The sequence below is a fragment of the Eulemur rufifrons genome, chromosome 8 (genome assembly GCF_041146395.1).
Source record: "Eulemur rufifrons isolate Redbay chromosome 8, OSU_ERuf_1, whole genome shotgun sequence".
In the NCBI taxonomy this organism is placed as follows: domain Eukaryota; kingdom Metazoa; phylum Chordata; class Mammalia; order Primates; family Lemuridae; genus Eulemur; species Eulemur rufifrons.
The window spans coordinates 26,686,269-26,706,575 of NC_090990.1; the positions used below are offsets into that span (position 1 = coordinate 26,686,269).

Sequence of the window (20,307 nt, forward strand, 5' to 3'; positions counted from 1 at the left end):
GATAGCAGGACCCCTCAGGCCACCCACCTCCCCTCCACACTATAGAGGGATAGCCCGCTAGCCCACTTATCCTGGAGTCCCAAGCACCCACTCCTCAGAAGGGCTCTCTGAGGAATGTGACAGCTGGAAAGCGGCAGGTGCATTCCTTGGTAGCCCGTGTGGCTGCTGTTCCAACGGGAAGGCTGGAGGGACATCTCCTCTCCACATTTCCCATTTCCAAAGCTTTAATTCTCTTCCCAGATGGCAACGTCTCCTTGCACCCTGAGCCAATTTTCAGTCATCAGTGTTTCTTGTTGGCTCAATTAGGTTTAATTATCCACTCACTCTGCTTCAGAAGCTCAGGCCCTGGAGGGATTGTCCAACTGGGGTTTTAAGCAACTGAAGGAGCCAAAGGACAAACGAACATGTGTGGAGTTCCCCAGGGTTGAATCAGGAAGGAAAATATCAACCCGAGTGAAGTGCCTTAGGGGTGGGGGTGGTAAAACCTTACTGCTATGGAAATGACTAGGGCAATAGTAAGTGTGAGACAGATGAGATGGCCTGCTCCAGAGTTGGGATTTTTTTTTAAGTAAATATATTAAAAACAAGCAAACTGAAAGAAGGTCTGAGTGCTGAGGGGGCAAAGGGGCCTCTGGGGAATCCTGTCCTGGAGCAGGCCCTGGCCTTCAGGTGATTGTGCTTATGGGCAGATTAGCGCCTCCTTGGCTTCCCTAGTTCTCCCCGTTTGGGACACCAGATTCAGATGCTGGGGCAGCTGCTCAACTCTACCCAAGGTCTTGGCTAGTGGGGGCTGGAGAACACAGGGATCTTGTAGAAGAAACCGGCAGACAGGCTCGCCAAAGACTCATTCTGAACTAGCAAGTGTGTGGAGTCCCTGCTGGTCCTAGTGCCACTGTGTGCTGGGCTGCTGAGGCCCAGGGAAGGGACAGGGCTGCCAGCCCATTCCCAAATAGCCCACCTCCTTTCTTTATGCAAACAGAAAAGGCAAACCTTGGTGCCACACTTAGCCCTTAGGAGCAGCCCTGGCCCACCTTCCCCATCTTTCCCTAGTATGTGCATCAATGGCTGACTCAACTAAGGGCAGGGCTCATCCTGGGGTGATGCTTATTTTGGGATGTGGCTATTGTGAGGACGGGGAAAGAGGTCAGGTCAGATTTACCTAACCTAACTTGCAGCATAACAGGTGTTCATTGAATCTCAGCTGCTACCAAAGTTGATGAGAAAAAGACAGGGAAGTATTAAGACTTGAAGGATTGAGTTAGTCGATAACCTTGGGCCTTCAGAACAATACACATTCAAAACAAGGGATGGTTTTATGTTCTGGCAGAATCTTTTTTAATAGAAAACAAAGATAAAACACATCTCAACCCTGCAATCTGTCAGCATGCCTTGTTTCTACAAGATGCATGCTAGACCATAAGACTACATAGTAAAGGGTCTTTGAACATTTGGTTGGAGGAAATAGAAAATGCAGATCTCAGGGAAGCGTGGGCAAGCCCAAAAGCTGAGCTACATCCCTGAACACTAGAGCAGTCCTTGTCTTTTCAGATCCTCATACGTCTTCTTATTCACAACATTCCCACTGGAGTCTTCATACTCTTCCTACAAAGGAAGGGGTATACTTTGTTAGCTACACCTGCTGGGAGAAATGTTTGGAACCAATCTCTGGGTACCTGAGCTCACCCTGGCCTGATTCCATGGCACACCTTGGTACTCTGAGATTGGCATTCATCTAAGACAGCCTTTCTCCACTGAGGTTCCACAAGATAATTAAGCCCTGCTGCCCCTAAGGCAGCCACCGTGTGTAATGAATTTACTTCTCTCCTAGACATCTAGAATGGTACCATTCATGACCTATCCTTAGGGTATCTGAGGATATAGTTCGAATTACTTTCTGTGTTTAAGATGAGGAACCCTGGTTAAGAAAGCCTAAGATAGCAGTTTTCAAATGGTTTCAAAGAACTCTGGTTTCTGCAGGAGTTAAAAGGAAGGCTAAGCTTCCCTACATCCAGAGCAGTTTCCTTTATTGTATTTTATATATCAGAGTTCTGTATTACAGCTGGAAAAAGGTTTTGCTGCTTAAAAAAAAAAAAAAAAATCTGTCTATCTAAAAACCACTGACCTAAGAGAAAGGGAGTCTATTGTCCCACCACTGTGGGACACGTGGTGAGTTGCTACCATACTTAACATACATGTCATTCTTCGTCTCTGAAACCTGCTGCTTGAGACGACTATCTCAGGACCAACAAGGATACCTCCCCACCCCTACGTGAGGATCATCTCTTCTTAGATGCATTCCTCAAAGGGGATCTGATATATGATAAGGGTTCTCAACTTTTAGTCTATAAATCCCCATGGCAGGACAAGAGATTGGGTACTCCTGCCTGTCACTTCAATATTTCAATGGGAGAATACAACCTGCCCTGAGACACAGATGAAAGCCTGACAGTGCTCACTTCAGCAGCACATATACTAAAATCGGATATAGGGAAGATTAGCATGGCCCCTGCTCAAGGATGACACACAAATTTATGAAGCACTCCATGTTTTTAAAAAAATTATAAAGTGTGACATATCACAAATAAATTAGGCTTACATATCAAGAGTCAATTTATAGATATTGTCACATTATACTCGCTACTGCAGTAAAGCAGGGACCATCTTTCACGTCCCTTCTACATGGTGAGAGAGCTGTCACGTGACATCACCCCAGCATTGTTCACATTCGCACCCACCTCAGTGTCGGGCTGCCATCGCTCCGAAGCCTTCTGCAGTTTCAGCTTGGCCCACACTGCAGGACGAGAAATGAGCAGCAGTCAGGACTGACTGAGCAGCCATTACCACCCCCCATTAGCATCCCCCCGGATGACTCTGTCTTTCAGATTCTTGCCTGCCCCAAAATGGAATTCTGGTTCCCAGCCACCTATAGACAATACTCCTTCCACTGCAAAATCTATCATGATCTTTCTTTGTTGGAAAAAAAAAAAGGGATCAAATATAACCAAAGACCTCTTAGAATAAAGAACTGATACTCTCAAACAAAGTTAATGTGAAACAACCTATGGAAATTATGGAAGAAAGTGACTTTACTGTCTCAAAAGTTCATAATGAAAGAAAAAAGGAACACTAGATACTGTAAAATATGTTTACTTAAAGTCTAGTGCATATAGTTTAAAAATTTCTGTGAGGAAAAAAAGGTGAAATTTCATGGCCAAAGGGTCTAAAGGATAAGACTGTTCAACAGACAATGGAGATATTAAAATAAAATTTCTGACAGTTTAATAACAAATTATCCCATGAAGATGAAAAGGTGAAGACATCTGTAAAAACCATCATAGCTTTAGAGGGAGTGATCAGACATATACACAAGAAAAAAAACAGATACAAAACCAGGGAGAGAATGACTTGAACCTTTAAGAATGGTGTTAGGAAGGTGAACTCTTAGAACAAATAAGACAGGTTTGCTACTGGAGGGGGAAGATGATAAAATATCAACAGATGACAGCAAGTAGGCAGAACTACTTGGTTCCTATGTTTCTACCTTTCCCACCAAGTAGAACAATCCTTAAATTTGATAAGATTAGAAGAAATATCATATAGAGAAAGTTGAAGCCTAACACGGGTAAAGAAATAGTAAACGAGACAATAGATGAGAAAATGCTTCACTCTGTACCTGGCATATAGGTGCTCAACTAATCATCTTTTCCTTGTTTGCTAATTGCTTTAAATGAGCTAAAGTCTTCAGGCCCAGATAATATGCATATCAGGAACGAATGGCAAATTTATCACATGCTTACTATGTGACAGGGCAGGGCCGTGTCATATTCTTTGTTTAGGCCTTTCAGGAATCCAACCGAGAGTGGCACTAAAATACTGGAGATTGCAAATGCTGTCATGATTTCCTAAAGAAAAAAATGGATGCAGGAAACCCTAGAGCAGTAAAGGAGATGTTACTTTTCAGAGAAATCTGAAAGCAACTGGAAAAGAATATGATCATCACTGGGTGTCCATAAGGGTTCATTAAGAGCAAGTCAAGCAAACTAAATGAATTTCCTGGCCGGGCGCGGTGGCTCACGCCTGTAATCCTAGCACTCTGGGAGGCCGAGGTGGGCGGATCGTTTGAGCTCAGGAGTTCGAGACCAGCCTGAGCAAGAGCGAGACCCCATCTCTACTAAAAAATAGAAAGAAATTATATGGACAGCTAAAAATATATATAGAAAAAATTAGCCGGGCATGGTGGTGCATGCCTGTAGTCCCAACTACTCGGGAGGCTGAGACAGGAGGATCCCTTGAGCCCAGGAGTTTGAGGTTGCTGTGAGCTAGGCTGACGCCACGGCACTCACTCTAGCCTGGGCAACAAAGTGAGACTCTGTCTCAAAAAAAAAAAAAAAATAAAAATAAATAAATAAATGAATTTCCTGTTTCTGAATGGGAAACCTGACACAATAAAAAGCCAGAGATACAGGGTATCATTATTTTGGCAAAACAATTGCTTTTATAGGCAATGTCCCTGAATTCCATTAAAACGTTTAATCTCCTATGTTATTATAGTAAATAAGATGGTGATACTTGAACTTGATGCTATTAGGTAGAGTTAAGCCTAGTTACAATATTGGTAAAATGTGACCAATCTCCTAAATGAGGAATTCTGGTGGAAATTTCACAAGGCTCTTTTTTAGTTATCTTTTGTTACAACTTTTAAAAAAAATCATAAATCTAGAACAATAGAATAATTAACATAATAAATTTATAAGTGGAATCCTTCATTTAAGTAAAAAATCAACTGCAACTTAAATGATAGTACTGAACCCCTCCCTCCAGGCTAAAATCTCCAAAAGAGAGAAAGAAAAACAACACAATGATCTAAAACGAACACAGGCAAGTCAGTCCTGGTTACTTCCCTGCCTGTTCCTTTCCTAGAGGACATGTCTCCCAGCAGTCCTGGAAGGAGCTGTCTTATCTCACAAGTATCTACTTTCATCACCAGCCCTCCTGGAAACACAGCTGACTGAACTACACATGGCACCTGACCCAGCTGCACCTACCTATCGTCTCTCTCAGGCATTAGAAATCGGTACACTGAGTGAGTAGGATAATGGCAGACTCTGAGAACTGAAAAAAGTCACACAGAGCAAGGGCAAGAATTGCTTTCACTGTAAACTAAAGTTGAAAGAGAAGACATAAGAAAGCAGGCAAAGCTGATCTACAGAAAGCAGCACAGCTGCATATTCTTGCAAACAAGATGAAGACATGGAGTTAGTTTTACTAGGATCTCTTCCTTATAGCCAAAGATCTAAGACGTCTAGTTTGAATGCTTAAGAAAAACCACAAGTTTAATAAAAAAAGAATGATACCACTAATAGGAAATAAAGAAAAATTGCAGAAACTCTCCACAATAACAGAATTAAATCCAATTCACTAATTATTGATACTATTAGTGAGATAAAGTCTGTCTTGTGGGAGTCAATATGTACATAACCATCTATTTGTTATTGAAAACCTGTCAGGCTGGGTGCAGTGGCTCAAGCCTGTAATCCCAGCACTTTGGGAGGGTCATTTGAAGCCAGGAGTCTGATTGTTTAAAAAAATAGAAAAGTTAAAAGGTGCTCAACCAAGTAGAATGAAAAGTATACTTTTAATAATTTCTGAATTATTTTTTTTAAATCAGAAATAACATCTTTGGCCGGGCGAGGTGGCTCACGCCTGAAATCCTAGCACTCTGGGAGGCCGAGGCGGGTGGATTGCTCGAGGTCAGGAGTTCGAGACCAGCCTAAGCAAGAGAGAGACCCTGTCTCTACTAAAAAATAGAAAGAAATTATCTGGCCAACTAAAAATATATATAGAAAAAATTAGCTGGCCATGGTGGCGCATGCCTGTAGTCCCAGCTACTCGGGAGGCTGAGGCAGGAGGATCACTTGAGCCCAGGAGTTTGAGGTTGCAGTGAGCTAGGCCGACACCACGGCACACTAGCCTGGGCAACAGACTGAAACTTTGTCTCAAAAAAAAAAAAAAAAAAAAGAAGCTGCTTACTGAAGCCACTTCTCTTTTTTCTTTTATATCAGCATTTCTTAACATATTAAAATCAATTAAAAAAAGCACACATACAACCATTCACTCAAAAGCTTGCTGGGGGAGTTCACAGACCCAGGTTTAAACCCTGGTTTACACTCAGCATAGGGCTCTTCTCAGGGAAGAAACAATTAGTGCTGCTGACTAACTCACTCCCCTCAAAAATGCAGTACTTAGATGCCTGCTCTTGGGCCTGGATACACCAGGGTATTGAGACACTGAGTTGTAGGAGTGGCTACTTGGTAGCCCAGGAAATAGTAAATACAGCTTACTTACAGGAGACAGCATCTTCAATCTGTGTCACATTAGCAAAGTGGGCAGTGTTCGGGATGCCCAAACACCTCATGCCATGAGCATGACGCCATTCCTGGAAGGAGAGAGAAACAAAAGGACCATGTGAAATGGGAAAACCTGAAAACAGAGCACCAACTCCATTCTACTCTAACCTACAGGCAGCATTCCTTCTGTGGTTCATGGAAACAGCTGGCTGTGATTGAAAAGAGGCTGGTATTTCAAAGCAGCATTGCATTGTTTGCCTCACTGGGCTGGTTTATAAAACCTAGATTCTAGATCTAGTAGTCTTACAGACAAAATCTCTGGGTCACGACCACAGAAAAACATAACTCTAACCAGTCGCCTCCCATGTTATGGGAGAACCTGACATGGCCCCAGCAACTCTGACCACCAGCAAGAATAAAGGTTCTGACGGCAGGTCAGTATCACCTTTGTAACTAAAGGAGACTGTTTACCAGGTATAAGAAAGCATGTGAGACAGGGGAGGGAGAGATACTGACATAATGACAGTTTTGGCTGAGGGATGATAAATGGCATGGCGTTTATCCCAGGTGCCAACTCCAATCATTGGAGGTAGTGTTGGGAAAGATTCAGAGGCCACTCAGGGGCTCAGCAAAAAAGACCCAGGATCAATTAGTAATATGTATGAGAGAGAAAGAGAGAGAGAGAGGAGTTTCATATGGATTCACCATCCTTGGTCTAGCGTAAGTTTTTTCCATTCTGTAAAATTTCCTTCCAAGTACTAAGAACTAAAGGCAGAAACAAAAGAAGGGTGTTTCTCAGGTGAGAAGCAACTTGAAAAAACAAAAGTAAAAAAAATTAATAAATAAAAAAAAAAAAGGAAGGGTGAGCCTACCTATTGGAGTACCACCCAGATGATGCCTTATCTCAAGAATAGCTTGCTAAATGTCAGTCCATTACTTTCTTTTTTTCAAAGAGGTAAAGGCCCATATAAGACCCAAAGGAGGCAGTCAGCTCTGTTTTCGGTCCTGACTACTAGCAATGGGGAGGAGAAATGACCAAGGAGTCAGAGATTAGGCTAAGATGTTGGAAGAAAGACAAAAAAAGAGACGTACAAGAACAAGCAGGAGAAAAAAAAAGTGAAGTTAAAATAGCAGGGTGGCATGCCTCCAGAACTCTCAGGTATTCAAGACTAGCAACAGGGGTGCTAAAGGCCAAATGCTACGGGCATGGTTCTAGACCCATCCTTCTCTGATTCCCTTCAGCTCTGGACACTAGTGTTCCTCTCAGGCTGCTCCTATCCTGTTCTCTAAAAGTCTCGTGTTTCCACTTCAATTCTCAGGAGAAATGGCTCTGAATTCCTTACAGCAAAGTGCCGCTGGAAGGCCTTGGGTCCTCGGTAGGTGTAGTTTCCACAAATTTCACAGTTGTAGTTGATGTTTAGGCCATGAAGCTTATACAGCCAGTAGGGAATGGGCTAAAGAAGAAACAAAAAGTAAGTAACAGCATTAGTCTACCAAGGTCTGCACCTGCTTCCAATATAGGGAATGGGGAGAAAGTGGTAGTGCTGGGACTCACTTTGCCATCCCAGCCAAGGGGCAGGTTTTTGGGGTTGTAAATGATCTCATTCTCTTCATCTTCACTTTCACTCTCACTGATCTGTTCTTCCTCCTCTTCTTCTCGCTCTTCTCCTGTCCTTGCTTGCTTGCGTTGCACATTTTCATGAGTAAGATGTCGCTGTTCCTAAGGCAGGTCCATAAATGAAAAGTCAGAGAAAAATGGTGCAGAATAAGAAGGGAAATTTCCTATTTTCCTATGACCCCTCACTTCCAAGGATAAGGTTCTTTCTTGTAGAATGAAGGGATGGTCTTCGCCTCACAACAGAACTCCTTATCAGCAGGCCCTACCTGATCCTGAAGGGAAAAGTCAAATGTTTTACATCACTTGCCTAATTACTCATCTGAGGCCGGCAGACTATCACAGAACAGAGAACAGTCTCATTTATCTTGACTCTAAAACATCTCCTGAACCAGTCCTTTCTTCTTCCATGACCAAAGCGACCACCTTCTAACCTGCCCTAAGTCTCTCCCCATTCCAGTTCAGTTTCCATTTTGCTGGCAGATTTATCTGTTTAAAAAACCAAATCTAATGGCACATTCTCCTGCTTAAGGAACTTTTATTGGCTTCCTACTGTTTAAAGGACAAAGTCCAAATTTCCAACATAGCTCTTCCAAATTTTTCTCTGACCACTCCCTTCACAAGGCACACTCCAGACGCACTGAATTTCTCATTATTTCCTGGACATATAATTTCCTTTCCTAACGTTGTATCTTTGTGCTTGCCATTTCCTGTACCTGAAACATTTTCTCCCTCTATTTAGAAAACTCAACCTCAGTGTGTTATGACATGTATCACATTATACTGCAATCATCTGTCTCCCCAACCACAACATGGGTTTTTCAAGGGCACGAGGCTGTGTCATATTTACTACTGTATCCAAAAATTTAGCATAATGCTCAGAAACCAAGAGACATCGATACATGGTAAAATAATGGCAAAAATCTTATCAGTGCATAATGAGAGCAACTTCTGGAAACTGGTCAGAATTCCAAAGAGAATGGTGCCACCTCCTGGCAGGGAAAGCAAATGCCATTAAAGAGGGAAGAAAGTGGGCATACCTCATGTCAAGGGCATCATGTCAATGGCCTCCCAGCCATCTTCAGAGGACTGGCAACTCAGATTGCTACCCACACTAGCACAGCCCAAGTTCAATGTGAAGAACATGTGTCCCCAATGTCCAATGTTTGGCTGGTCTTTCACTGAAAGCAGTTGTAACAGAACCAAGAGGTGACTAGTTCTATAGCTACCGTATGTGTGGTCCTCAAACAAGGGGAGAATGAAAATGTCCATGGCAATTGACAGAGATGTGAAAAAGCTATCTGAGCCAGAACCACCTACTCAAAGCACCACGTGAGCGTGTGTAAAGGGAAAGGCTCCAAGAGCAGTTGAAAACTGTACAAAGCAGACACCATCAGAAAGCCTGGTCTTCTGGATGACTCCCAGAGACACTGACCATCTTCTCTGAATGAGTGCTACCCTCTCTCCTGCCTTCTCTTACTGGAAAGAGATCTATTTTCCTCCTTCTCCTCCCCCTCTTTTCTCTCTGAGATAAGCATCTTGGTCAGGCTAGGCCTTTTCCTACCCCAACCCGCCCTTCAACTCCTCCTAAAAGAATACTCAAGGAGAATATTCACAGCCAGCTTTCTACTACAATATTCTAGCCCTACTAAGTTTCTCACAATCTTCTGAACATGTAAGTAATGCTTTTTCATAAGTAATATCTTAACAGGTACCAACAGCCTTTCTCTTACTTGCCTTTTGAGTGTCTGCTGCTTGAGCCACCCCTGGGTATATTCTGAAGCTCAGGCAAAGAACCTGCACTACTCTGGATGCTGTATTGAGAGGGGAGTCTGTTCTCTATGCTCGGCCTTGTAGAAACTGGGCAACCTTGGGAATATCACCTAACAACAGAACAGGAACTTACCAAAGGGCCAAGTACCCTGAAAGACCTCTATTTTGTGCTGTACTAGTTTAACACCTATCCCTTCCTCTTCTGAACCTGAAAAAAATACTCTCCATGAGTTCCTATCTCTTACTCCCATTCTTTATAGCATTTAAAGCCCTCAGCAGAGTCAGTTACTCACCCCAAGAATCTCTACATATTCATAGATCTGGGCTTCTAGAAAAGCAATGTCTTTGTTCCTCTCAGTGTCTCTGAGAAAAAGAAACAAGCTGTATTACTCAAGGGTTCTTTTGCCCAGTGCTTGTATCTGGGAACATTTATTTCATGGTTGTGTTAAAAACTATAAGCACATGAGAAATATCATTTCCATGAAAGCAAATAAATGCTCTGTTCACTGCAGAACTCATGGACAAAAGTACTGAGGTTATTTCTTGGAATGCATGGAAGCTAATTTTCTGAACTCATCTAGAAGGTGAAAGACATATTAAGACCACTTAAATTTCCATCACTATAATCTACAAAGAAAATATGGCTCTGCAGCAGGCAGACCTGGGCCCAAATCCTGACTCTGCTACTTAGACCTGTGACACAGGACACATTCCATAACCTTACTAATTCCTTATCTGCAAAAAGATCAGGATAACTACTTCCCAGGGTTTTTTGAAGATGAGAAAAAAACACATATAAAAAATACCCTGTATAAGCATGTGGCTCAAGAATACATTCAACTGTCATTAGCCAAAAAAAGCTTAGAAAAGTATTTTTTGGATCTATTTAGACTTTTAGCCTCCATAACCTATTGGTGTAATAAGAGGTACTTCAAACACCATTTCCACATTAGAAATTTTACCCACTCTCAATCACCTGAGTATGGACTGTCCTTGGTTTATATTAACAGTGACAGTACTGTACTCTGCCATTAGCAGAAATAAAGAGCAGACTGGATCTCTATGAACCAATAATGGTGATGAAACAGGCTTTAAAATCTGTTGTAAAAATTCTGCATGGAAATAAAATTTATAACTGTAAGCAAAAGTGCCACCTTGGCCACTCACCGCTTGGTGCCCTTTGACTTGGGATTTTTGGCAAACAGAGAAGTGTCAAGTGACTCCAGGGACTTTCCTTTGGTGCTGAAGAGTCTCTGGGCTCGCTCTTCTAGGGTCCTAAGGAGACAGGAGGGGAAAAGGATTCCAGGGTCACTGTACCACACCGGCTTGCTTATTTTTTGCAGGGTGGGGTGACAGAAAAAAATGTAATCAGAGCCACTTAGAAGACTGCACAAATGCACAGCAAGAAAGACCATTTTGGTGGAAAAACCATTCTCTTACCCGCCACACTTCAGGCCTAAAGCTAAGAGTGCAGATTTCAATCTGTCCAGACCCAGGGAGGCCAACTCCTGTATAAAAAAGACAAATTACAATATTACATAAATAGATTTGGGGAAACAGCAAGTGCAAGCTGTTCCTGACGCTGTGGTAGGACCACACATTCTACAGCCAATCTCCTAGCATTAAGTCCAAACTCTCCAAAGGACTGACTCCGTGATCATGTTCAGATTTGATTTAACTACACTGGTAATGTTCAATTACCTCTACTACAATTTAATGTAGTTGTGTTATTATTTGGCAGTTTTCAAAGTAGTTAGATTATTCTTTTTTCTTTTTTTTGGAGACAGAGTCTTACTCTGTTGCCCGGGCTAGAGTGCCATGGCGTCAGCTTAGCTCACAGCAACCTCAAACTCCTGGGCTCAGGCAATCCTCCTGCCTCAGCCTCCTGAGTAGCTAGGATTAAGGCATGCGCCCCCATGTCCGGCTAATTTTTTCTATATATATTTTTAGATGTCCATATAATTTCTTTCTATTTTTTTTTAGTAGAAACGCGGTCTGGCTCTTGCTCAGGCTGGTCTCGAAATCCTGAGCTCAAACCATCTGCCCGCCTCGGCCTCCCAGAGTGCTAGGATTATAGGCGTGAGCCACTGCGCCTGGCCTCTTTTTTCTTTTTATCTTTCCACTTTCCTTACAGATGCTTGGTCCCAGGAAATAGTGTTTTATATAACACAGTCATGGTATTAAAGATAGGAATGTTGAATGGTTCCTCTGAAGATGGACATGGAGACCAATACTGTTGCCGAAGAAAACATACCTCCCAGGAGGAGAATGCAGAGAGGTCAAGATGGGCTCCAGCATGAGTCAGGGCACTGCTTGTCTCTTTCTGGCAAGATGAACAATATAATGTTTATTAAGATCCAGGCATAGAATGAAGGTAAGGGGGTTATCTAAATTGCCAGGTGCTGGCTGGCCCCTTTCTTATATACACATTTATGAATACAGATCAAATTACAGGAGCAAAAAAAAAAAAAAAAACACAAACAAAAAAATACAAAAAACCTCCCTCCCTCACAAAAAAACCGAGATGGTCCATTCTCTCCCTGAGGGTTCAGGAAAAACTCAAGTTTATCCCCAGAAGTGAAAATATATAGATTTCTAGCACATAATCTAGTCAGTTTTTGGTCAGGGATCCACACAACACTAATGATGTGGTTGGTGAAAATCCTGGGCCAGTCAATGGCAAGTGGGCCCTGATAAATCTCATTCCAAAGTACACAAAGAAAACCTTGCATACTTGGCACGGAATACTTCATGGCCCCACATGATACCGAGGGATGGATATCTAATCCCTAAAGTGCAGGCTCAAGAGAAATGTAAAATAATTAAATTCCCTGGCATATCCTCTACCCACACTCCCACTGAAGCTCACCGGCCAACCAGGGAAGGTACCATTCTCCCATTTCTTCTCAAACTCAGTCTGAATCTTCCCAAAAAGTTCATTCTGATCTTGGAGGGGCTTCACTCTATCTGTGTAGTCCTGAAGGTACTCAAGCAGCATCTCTAGGTATCTACAGAGGAACATGCAACACAGATAAAGCAAAAAGGGTTTCTGTTTCTGATACACTGTTATGCCCTGTAGAATATACATACTTGTAATTCTAGTTAACACTAGTTTTAAAATAGCATTTTTAAATGAGCTTAAAATTGAATTTTTTCCCAACATGTTATTTTGATTCTGACCTTTCCTACCTCCTTTCATCCTTATAACATAATGCCAAATACTAAGGTCTTAATTAACTCACACATAAAAGATTTCAGGTAAAAAGAAAATGAGAAAAAGAGAGGAAGTTAGGGGTATAAGATCATTAAACTCCAAAGACACACAGATCCCGGCCGGGCGCGGTGGCTCACGCCTGTAATCCTAGCACTCTGGGAGGCCGAGGCGGGTGGATGGCTCAAGGTCAGGAGTTCGAGACCAGCCTGAGCGAGACCCCGTCTCTACTAAAAATAGAAAGACATTATATGGACAACTAAAAATCTATATAGAAAAAATTAGCTGGGCATGGTGGCGCATACCTGTAGTCCCAGCTACTCGGGAGGCTGAGGCAGTAGGATCGCTTAAGCCGAGGAGTCTGAGGTTGCTGTGAGCTAAGCTGATGCCACGGCACTCACTCTAGCCTGGGCAACAAAGTGAGACTCTGTCTCAACAAAAAAAAAAAAAAAAAAAAAAAAAAAGACACACAGATCCCTGAACGGGAGATTTCCTTCTACAATAAGACAAAATTAAGAACAGTATGGGCATAAGATTGAAGATATACCCAAAGATACACGCTTGTCCAAAGCCAGACTATTACAATTTTTTTTTTTTAAGAGACAGGGTCTTACTGGGTCACCCAGGTTGGAGTGCAGTGGCACAATCATAGCTCACTGTAGCCTCGAACTCCTGGGCTAAAGCAATCCCCCTGCCTCAGCCTCTCAAGTAGCTAGGATTACAAGTACATGCCACCAAGCCTGGCTAATTTTTTTTATTTTTTGTACAGACTGGTCTCGCTATGTTGCCTAGGCTGGTCTCAAACTCCTGGCCTTAGGTGATCCTCCTGCCTCAGCCTCCCAAAGGGCTGGGATTATAGGTTTGAGCCATGCCTAGCTACAAATGTTTTTAAACCACATCATTCACAACCCCTATCCTCCAATAAACCTGGAAGGCACTGATGTATGCCTTTCAGGGAACAAAATTTGAACTTCACCCTCAAACCATGACATTATCTTCTAATTAAATCCAGTAGAGGCCTAGAAGCTATTAATGCCTACCTTTTATACTCTGCATTCTTCCTTTCTTTAGGAATGTCAAATAACTGGTCGAAGATGGACAGGTATGTGATATAATCCAGCTTCTGAAAAAAGGAGAGAAATGACAAGAGATGCAGTTAGGTGTTTGTACCAGTTACAATATAATCTCCAGTAAGTGAGATCAAAATCGAGTGTTCTCTAACAAGGCCTAGCTCATTTTAGTTTTTCCTTTCCCATAATTCAATCCCTACAATAATTGGAGTGTTAGTTCCACTGGACTGAGAAGAATACCCCAGACATAATTCACTCTACAAAATAAAGACTGAGTTAATGAACAGTAAACTAACATTTGTTGAACATTTACTGCATTCCATACTCTTGGTTAAAGAATTTGACATTCACTACATTGTAAAATAAGGTCCTGAAAGGTGCCACTTGTTCATTCAAGTAACCATTTATTGAGCATCTTTGTACCAAGTATGGGGATACAGAAGAGAACAAGACAGACAAGGAATTTCAAGTGTAATCACTGCACTTTTCGGACATTTCCTCACAACTCCATGAGGAACTTAATTATATACTTCTCATGACCCATCTGAGATTGTCATATTAACCTCATCTCTTGTGATAAGTTAATTTTTAAATGTCTTTTAGAAAAGACATTCAATAGCCTTTTGCTGACAGAAAGATCATGTTGTTACATCTTCCATGTACTTAGTATTTTATGTGTCTAAAACATGAGCAGGCTATGTAATTGTGGGTTTAAAAAAATTTTTTTATTTTTGCAAAAATAAAATATGCTTGTTGTATTTACTGTAGAAAACTGACTTTCGTTTTAAATACTGTTTCATTCCAAGAAAGCGTATCACTTCTTTAATATTTTTACAACAGTAAAAACACAAGCAAGACACTCTGTAATTGCTTCATATCTCGTAGTACGAGAGCAGTATCCTGACTCACCCCTAGAATCAGAACCTCTCCCCCCTCACAGGCCTCACCTCAGATGCCTTCAGGTTAATGTACTTGAGGTAACAGTCATGGAGATCAAGGTAACGACCATATCCCTCTTCATCTGTGAACTCCACCAAGTCTGAAGAGATTAGATACGTCAATAGTTCAGATACTACAGACCACTCTCTTGGACTTGCCTTTTCACCCCAAATGTCCTCCTTATGCTTCAAAAAGTAAACAGACCTCAGCTTTCCAGGCCAATGAATTTGACCCAGGATAGCACAAAATGAACATTCTGCCCAAGGCCAATTTAGGAGGTCATTGTAGCCCAAAAACCAGCAAAGAGAAAAGCAGCAAGAAAACCTGGCTATAAATTTCTCTAAGGCCCTGAGGGCAAATCTGAGCTGTCATTAACCTATACTTTTGCTAGTGCTGAAGAGAAAGGTTAAACTCGCTTACTTTGCGCCTCTTCACTTGGATTCTCTCGAGCCTTCAAGAGCTCCTCAAATTCCACTGACATTGGCACACAGATCTAAGGGAAAAAGAAAAGCTCAGGTGGACTTTTCAATGTACAAGTTGCAATATCACTGAAATGGGGTGTACAGAAAGTTTGACTTCAGATGCTTTATTTGGCCTTGATTTTTCACTAGGAGTCTATTACCGTTCTCCAATTACTGTGCTTTTTTCCCTTTATGTACTGACTAAAAACTGCTGAAGTAACACATGCTCACAAAACCTCAAATAATACAAAAAGAAAAAATGAAAAGTGTCCTTTATTAATTCTCCTGAAAATAGATCTTTTTCTATGTCAGAAGTTCCTAAACTTTGAGAATTACCTGTGGTAGTGTCCAAAAATCCTGACGCATCTGATACCAATTAAATCAAAGTGGAGCAGATTCCAGCACTTTTTAAAGATCCCCAGGTAACTCAAATATGCTGCAAAGTTTGTCTATGTTTTTTTTTTGAGATGAGGTCTCGCTATGTTGCCTAGGCTGGTCTCAAACACCTGGGCTCAAGCAAATCTCCCACCTCAGCTTCCTGAGCAGCTGGGATTACAGGTGCGAGCCATTGTGCCCAGCAATTCCATGTATTTAAAGACATGTATTTGTACAAGCACATTCATGCCTGCACAAGGTTTTGTTTTTTATATAAACAGACTTGCTTTTTTCACTTAGTGTATGTTGACCATCCTTCTAATCAGTTACTTAACTATTTATTCCGCATTATCTTTCAATCATGGCTGGAACAAGGTTAACACACCAGAACAGTACTCCTGTCTTCTCTCCTGGTTAGTAGACCTCATACTCTATCCTCGAAGGGGGATGGGAGTGGGTGTGTGAGGGTACCTTCTTCTACCTCCACAATACATACTTCAATAAACAACCTCTACTTTCTGTTATTTTAGCCTCTTCCTTTTTCTATCAGTTTTTTCAAGTATCTCCCCTATCTTCCTTAAGACCTCTTTTGTTCTTCTTTTCCTGCCAGCCTTTCAAATGCATGTTCCACACTCCATGCTTCTACTTCTCCATTACCCACCTTGTCCTGTGACCAGATTTCCATTCCCACTACTTCAGTGAAACGGCAAGCCTGGCAGTTACCAATCAACAACTGGTACCATGACTTTCTGAAACTCTTTTGCTTAGCTTCAGTAAGACAACACTACTTGGAGCTGTCATTTGACCTTTCTGACGGAAGTCTTCCCAGGCCCCTTTGCTGTTAACTACCCACTGTAAGTGAGCCCCAAAAAGCACACGGAGAAGCTTTGCCAGTCTTTCACTTTCTCTCTCTCCCAGAACTCAAGGATTCATGGCTCAACTATCAAGTCCATTGTGACGGTTCCCAAATCTAAATTACAAACCTTTACTTCTTGCATGGAGGTAACCAACTCCGACTGCTTATGGGTCACTTCTATCCAGATATAACAGTACCTAAAAATCTACATATGTAAAAACTCATTTTCCACTGCAAATACGTTACCTCCTTCTTGCTTATTTCTATCAAAGAACAAACAACTTTTCAGTTACACAGTCCCGAAAGCTCAGAGTAATCTCTGACTTATCCTTCTCCACCCTCCCTGTAGAGATGTTTTACTCCTTTCAATCTTACAGCCTATCGGGGTGGACATTCATTGTCACAAAATGACAGGATCATCAAGAAAGATTAATTTTGGGGGGTGGGAGGAAAGATACTTCACGAAAGAGGAAAGAGTTGGCCTCTGGGCTGAATCCTGAGGTGTAATGAACTTTGGAAGTGCATAAAGTATCTTTGTGTTAGTTGGATCCTCCAGGTAGAAGATTTCAAGACAAAGTTAGGAGTACAAACTTATTGGGAAAACAATCCAGTGAAAGATAAAGAGGAGAAAGTGGGATTGGAAAGGGACAGCTTAGACCAAATGCAGACTGGACAAAATCTTGACCAACACAATGAGGAGCTCTGAAGCAAATATCAGTCATCAGAGGAGTCTCACAATGGGCAGAAATAGCTACGCCATAGTACCCCCACTGTACTCAGTCATTGGCTGGGAGCTGCCCAGGAAGAGTGTGGCTTGACTTAAAAGCTGAGGGGGAATCCTGAAAACACTATGGTTAAGGATGTCTGCTAACTGTGCCCCATGCAGCTAAATGGCAAGTTCTTTCTTGAAGGGACATCTGAGTGGCACACCTCGATTTTCCTTATTTTAGTTGCTCTTTGGATAGGTTAGGAGAAAATACTTTTCTGAAGCCATACCTCATTTGGGTGCTTCCGGTGGAATTCCTTTATTTGCTTGAGTCTATTATAGAATTCAGCAAACTCATTGGGTCCTGAAATAGCATTGAGCTCCTCCTTTCGTAACCTGTGATTTCAAGAAAAATCCAAAGAGCACAGAACACACTGTCAGTCCTTTAACCATGGCTCCTCAGAAGCACTAACTCTCCTGCATCAGGTGTGACTACCACTTACCCATCCTTATCGTCATATAAATCCCTCAGGTTCCCACTGACCTCCATATACCTCTGAAAGGCAAACACAAACCATCAGAATGAAATGATTTTTACAAGTGTAGAGTTAAGCAACCAACAAGGACTCTAGTCAAAGCCCAGGGCAACCTCAAGAGATATGGCCTTAAAAGTTCCTGTGTTTTCTAGTACCTTTAACAGACAGCCCTGATTCCTGGTTAGTTTTTAAAAACAGGTTGATCTGAAGATTACCTGAGTGGTATGATTTGAGGGATGACAGGGAGCTCCTATTGTTACATACTACCAACGCCTAGCTTTCCCTATAAGAGACCCATCCCCCTTTGTCTAAACAGAAGTTTCCATCTAAGACCCTCAAATATAAAGATGATTTTCACTATTTCAAAAAGCTAGATCGAGGAGTAAACAGACTAAACTATCAAATAGCTTCTTTTGGAGTCAATGTATATTAATTCTGGATGGTACAGGTCCACAGGCCCTTCTTCAAGACTTCTGGAACTAGATTTGTTTCAGAATTTGAATTTTTAAGTTCAGGAAAGTACCATATATTATATAACATACCTAATGGAGTCTAGAGCACATATTAATAGTTCTGCAGTAAACCTTATGTGTTATGTACTAAGAGGGATATATAAAGACTGTAAAAAGCCTTTAATAGCTTCAGGCCAGCTTTTGCTGCCAAATGAAATTGGGTCAGATTCTGCCACCAAATAATTAAATAAAAAAACTCCTTGGCTTTCAGTGTATTTGGGGGCCAGGGGCTTGTAATATAATTATCTCCTGCAAACCAGAGCTCTGATTAGGTCTTCCATTCCTTTCTAAACAGACTTCAAACACATGCAAGATATAGAGCATAGTATAACGAACCTCCATTTACCCATCACCCAGCTTTAATAATTATCAGCATTTTGTTTTCAAAGAGTTTTTCTAAAAGTAAGAAATTGGACTATTACCAGGCAAATGCAGTTTAGTAGTCAAAAGTACTTCAAAACGGTGTCCTGGGAGGAAAACACCAATATACAACATTCCATTTTTTTGAGGGATGGGATTATACCTTCTGTGCCTGAGTCCCGGACTTCTAAAACTACTCTTTGCATATTCAAGGGACACAGGATGCTATAAAAAGGGGCATCTTCCCAAGTAATGGAGAATGAATAAGAGTTCCCCCTTCAAAGAGGTGAGGAAAGGCAATTCAGCACCCTCAGGTTCGGCAGCTGCTCGGATACCTCCCCAGACAGATAATCCACGACTGGCCAATCCAGTTACCTTTGGCCGGGGCTCACGCTGAGATCCCGCACCTCGCTTCCCCTGTTTTCCCGCCCTCCCAGACCCAAAGAGAAGCAGACAGCGGGACACTCACATCTTGCATAGCCCGAGTGCGGTGGTCGGAATTGATCTGGTCCCGGAGCTGAAGAAAGGCAAACGGTGACAACGGGCGCCGTTAGTTTGAGTTCTGGAGTTGGAAAGGCCGCCCGAGGGCGGAGCTTATTCGCTCAGATTTTAGCGGCTGAAGCAGAGGCCTCTGGGACGCTCCAACCCCCGTTGGAGGTTACCGAGGCCGGAGCTCGGAGAGGGAGCCCCGGGAGGAGGCAGGGGGCGGGGCGCAGGGAGGGTCTGAGGGCCAAAGAAAGCTCCCAGAGGGGCCCAGCCTCAGACGTAGCCCCTGCCCAGGTCCCACTCACCGTGGACTTCTTTGTGAGCATCTCTTTGGCCATGACGTCCATAAGCCGTTCCTTCTCCTCATGATAGCGCCGCTGCTGCTCCAGAATTGTCTCCATTTTCTCTTTGCCGCGGCACCCTAACCCGGACCACCAAAAGGGCCGGAAACAGCTCCTGTCGCCCTGCGCGCCTGCGTCCCCACGCTACGCGTCCGGCGGCACCCAAGTTCCGCGAGTGCCGGAAGTACCTCAGGGACTAGAAGAAAAATGAGCACCACAAGGAGATCCAGTCAACACTATCGAGGGCAACAGTGCCCCCTGCTGGTCGGAGGTGTGGTGGCGGGATGCCGAGCGGTTTGCAGCTGCCTCTAGGGGGCATAGAAAAATCCAGGAACTGAGGTTAGTGGTCGGCTTCCTGGGGCAGGGATCGTGTGGACTGCGGGGCAGTGGAAGAGTTGGATGGGAGACGGGAAACTGGAACTGGAGTCTGTAGCTTTCAGTGTGACCTGTGACAACGTTTCCCCTTCTCAGTAAAATGGGGATGGTAGTGGGTTTTTTTGTTTTTAAGGAGATTCACATGTGGAAACAACCTGATTGTCTATCAGCAAGGGGGCTAGTTAAATAACATATGGTACATCCAAGCAGTGAAATGCCATGCCGCCTTAAAAAAATGAAGTCCGTATGTCCACTTTTAAGTAGAGAAATGAAAACATGTCCATATGTTCGTACGTTCATAGCGGCATTTATTCGTATTTGACAAAAACTGGAGGCAACTCAAG

General features: G+C 42.6%; 1 protein-coding gene and 1 non-coding gene across 3 annotated transcripts; one reads left to right on the plus strand and one right to left on the minus strand.

The window, feature by feature from the left end:
- Positions 1–1,327: 1,327 nt before the first annotated feature.
- On the minus strand, positions 1,328–19,733 carry SF3A3 (splicing factor 3a subunit 3). Of its 2 annotated transcripts, XM_069477712.1 has the most exons (17): positions 19,553–19,733; positions 19,231–19,278; positions 17,857–17,909; positions 17,644–17,749; positions 15,376–15,448; positions 14,964–15,055; positions 13,987–14,069; positions 12,605–12,743; positions 11,990–12,058; positions 11,176–11,243; positions 10,903–11,010; positions 10,029–10,098; positions 7,903–8,067; positions 7,691–7,801; positions 6,346–6,436; positions 2,736–2,791; positions 1,328–1,602 (listed from the first exon to the last, which is right to left on the minus strand). In XM_069477712.1, the coding sequence occupies exons 1-17, from the start codon at positions 19,646–19,648 to the stop codon at positions 1,525–1,527; spliced, it is 1,506 nt and encodes a 501-aa protein (XP_069333813.1). In that variant the 5' UTR covers positions 19,649–19,733; the 3' UTR covers positions 1,328–1,524. The 2 variants fall into 2 exon arrangements, with proteins under 2 accessions (XP_069333813.1, XP_069333814.1); XM_069477713.1 differs by lacking the exons at positions 17,644–17,749; positions 17,857–17,909.
- On the plus strand, positions 2,449–2,551 carry LOC138391064 (U6 spliceosomal RNA). Its single transcript, XR_011234705.1, has one exon. It is a non-coding gene; the product is annotated as a U6 spliceosomal RNA (small nuclear RNA).
- Positions 19,734–20,307: the final 574 nt, after the last annotated feature.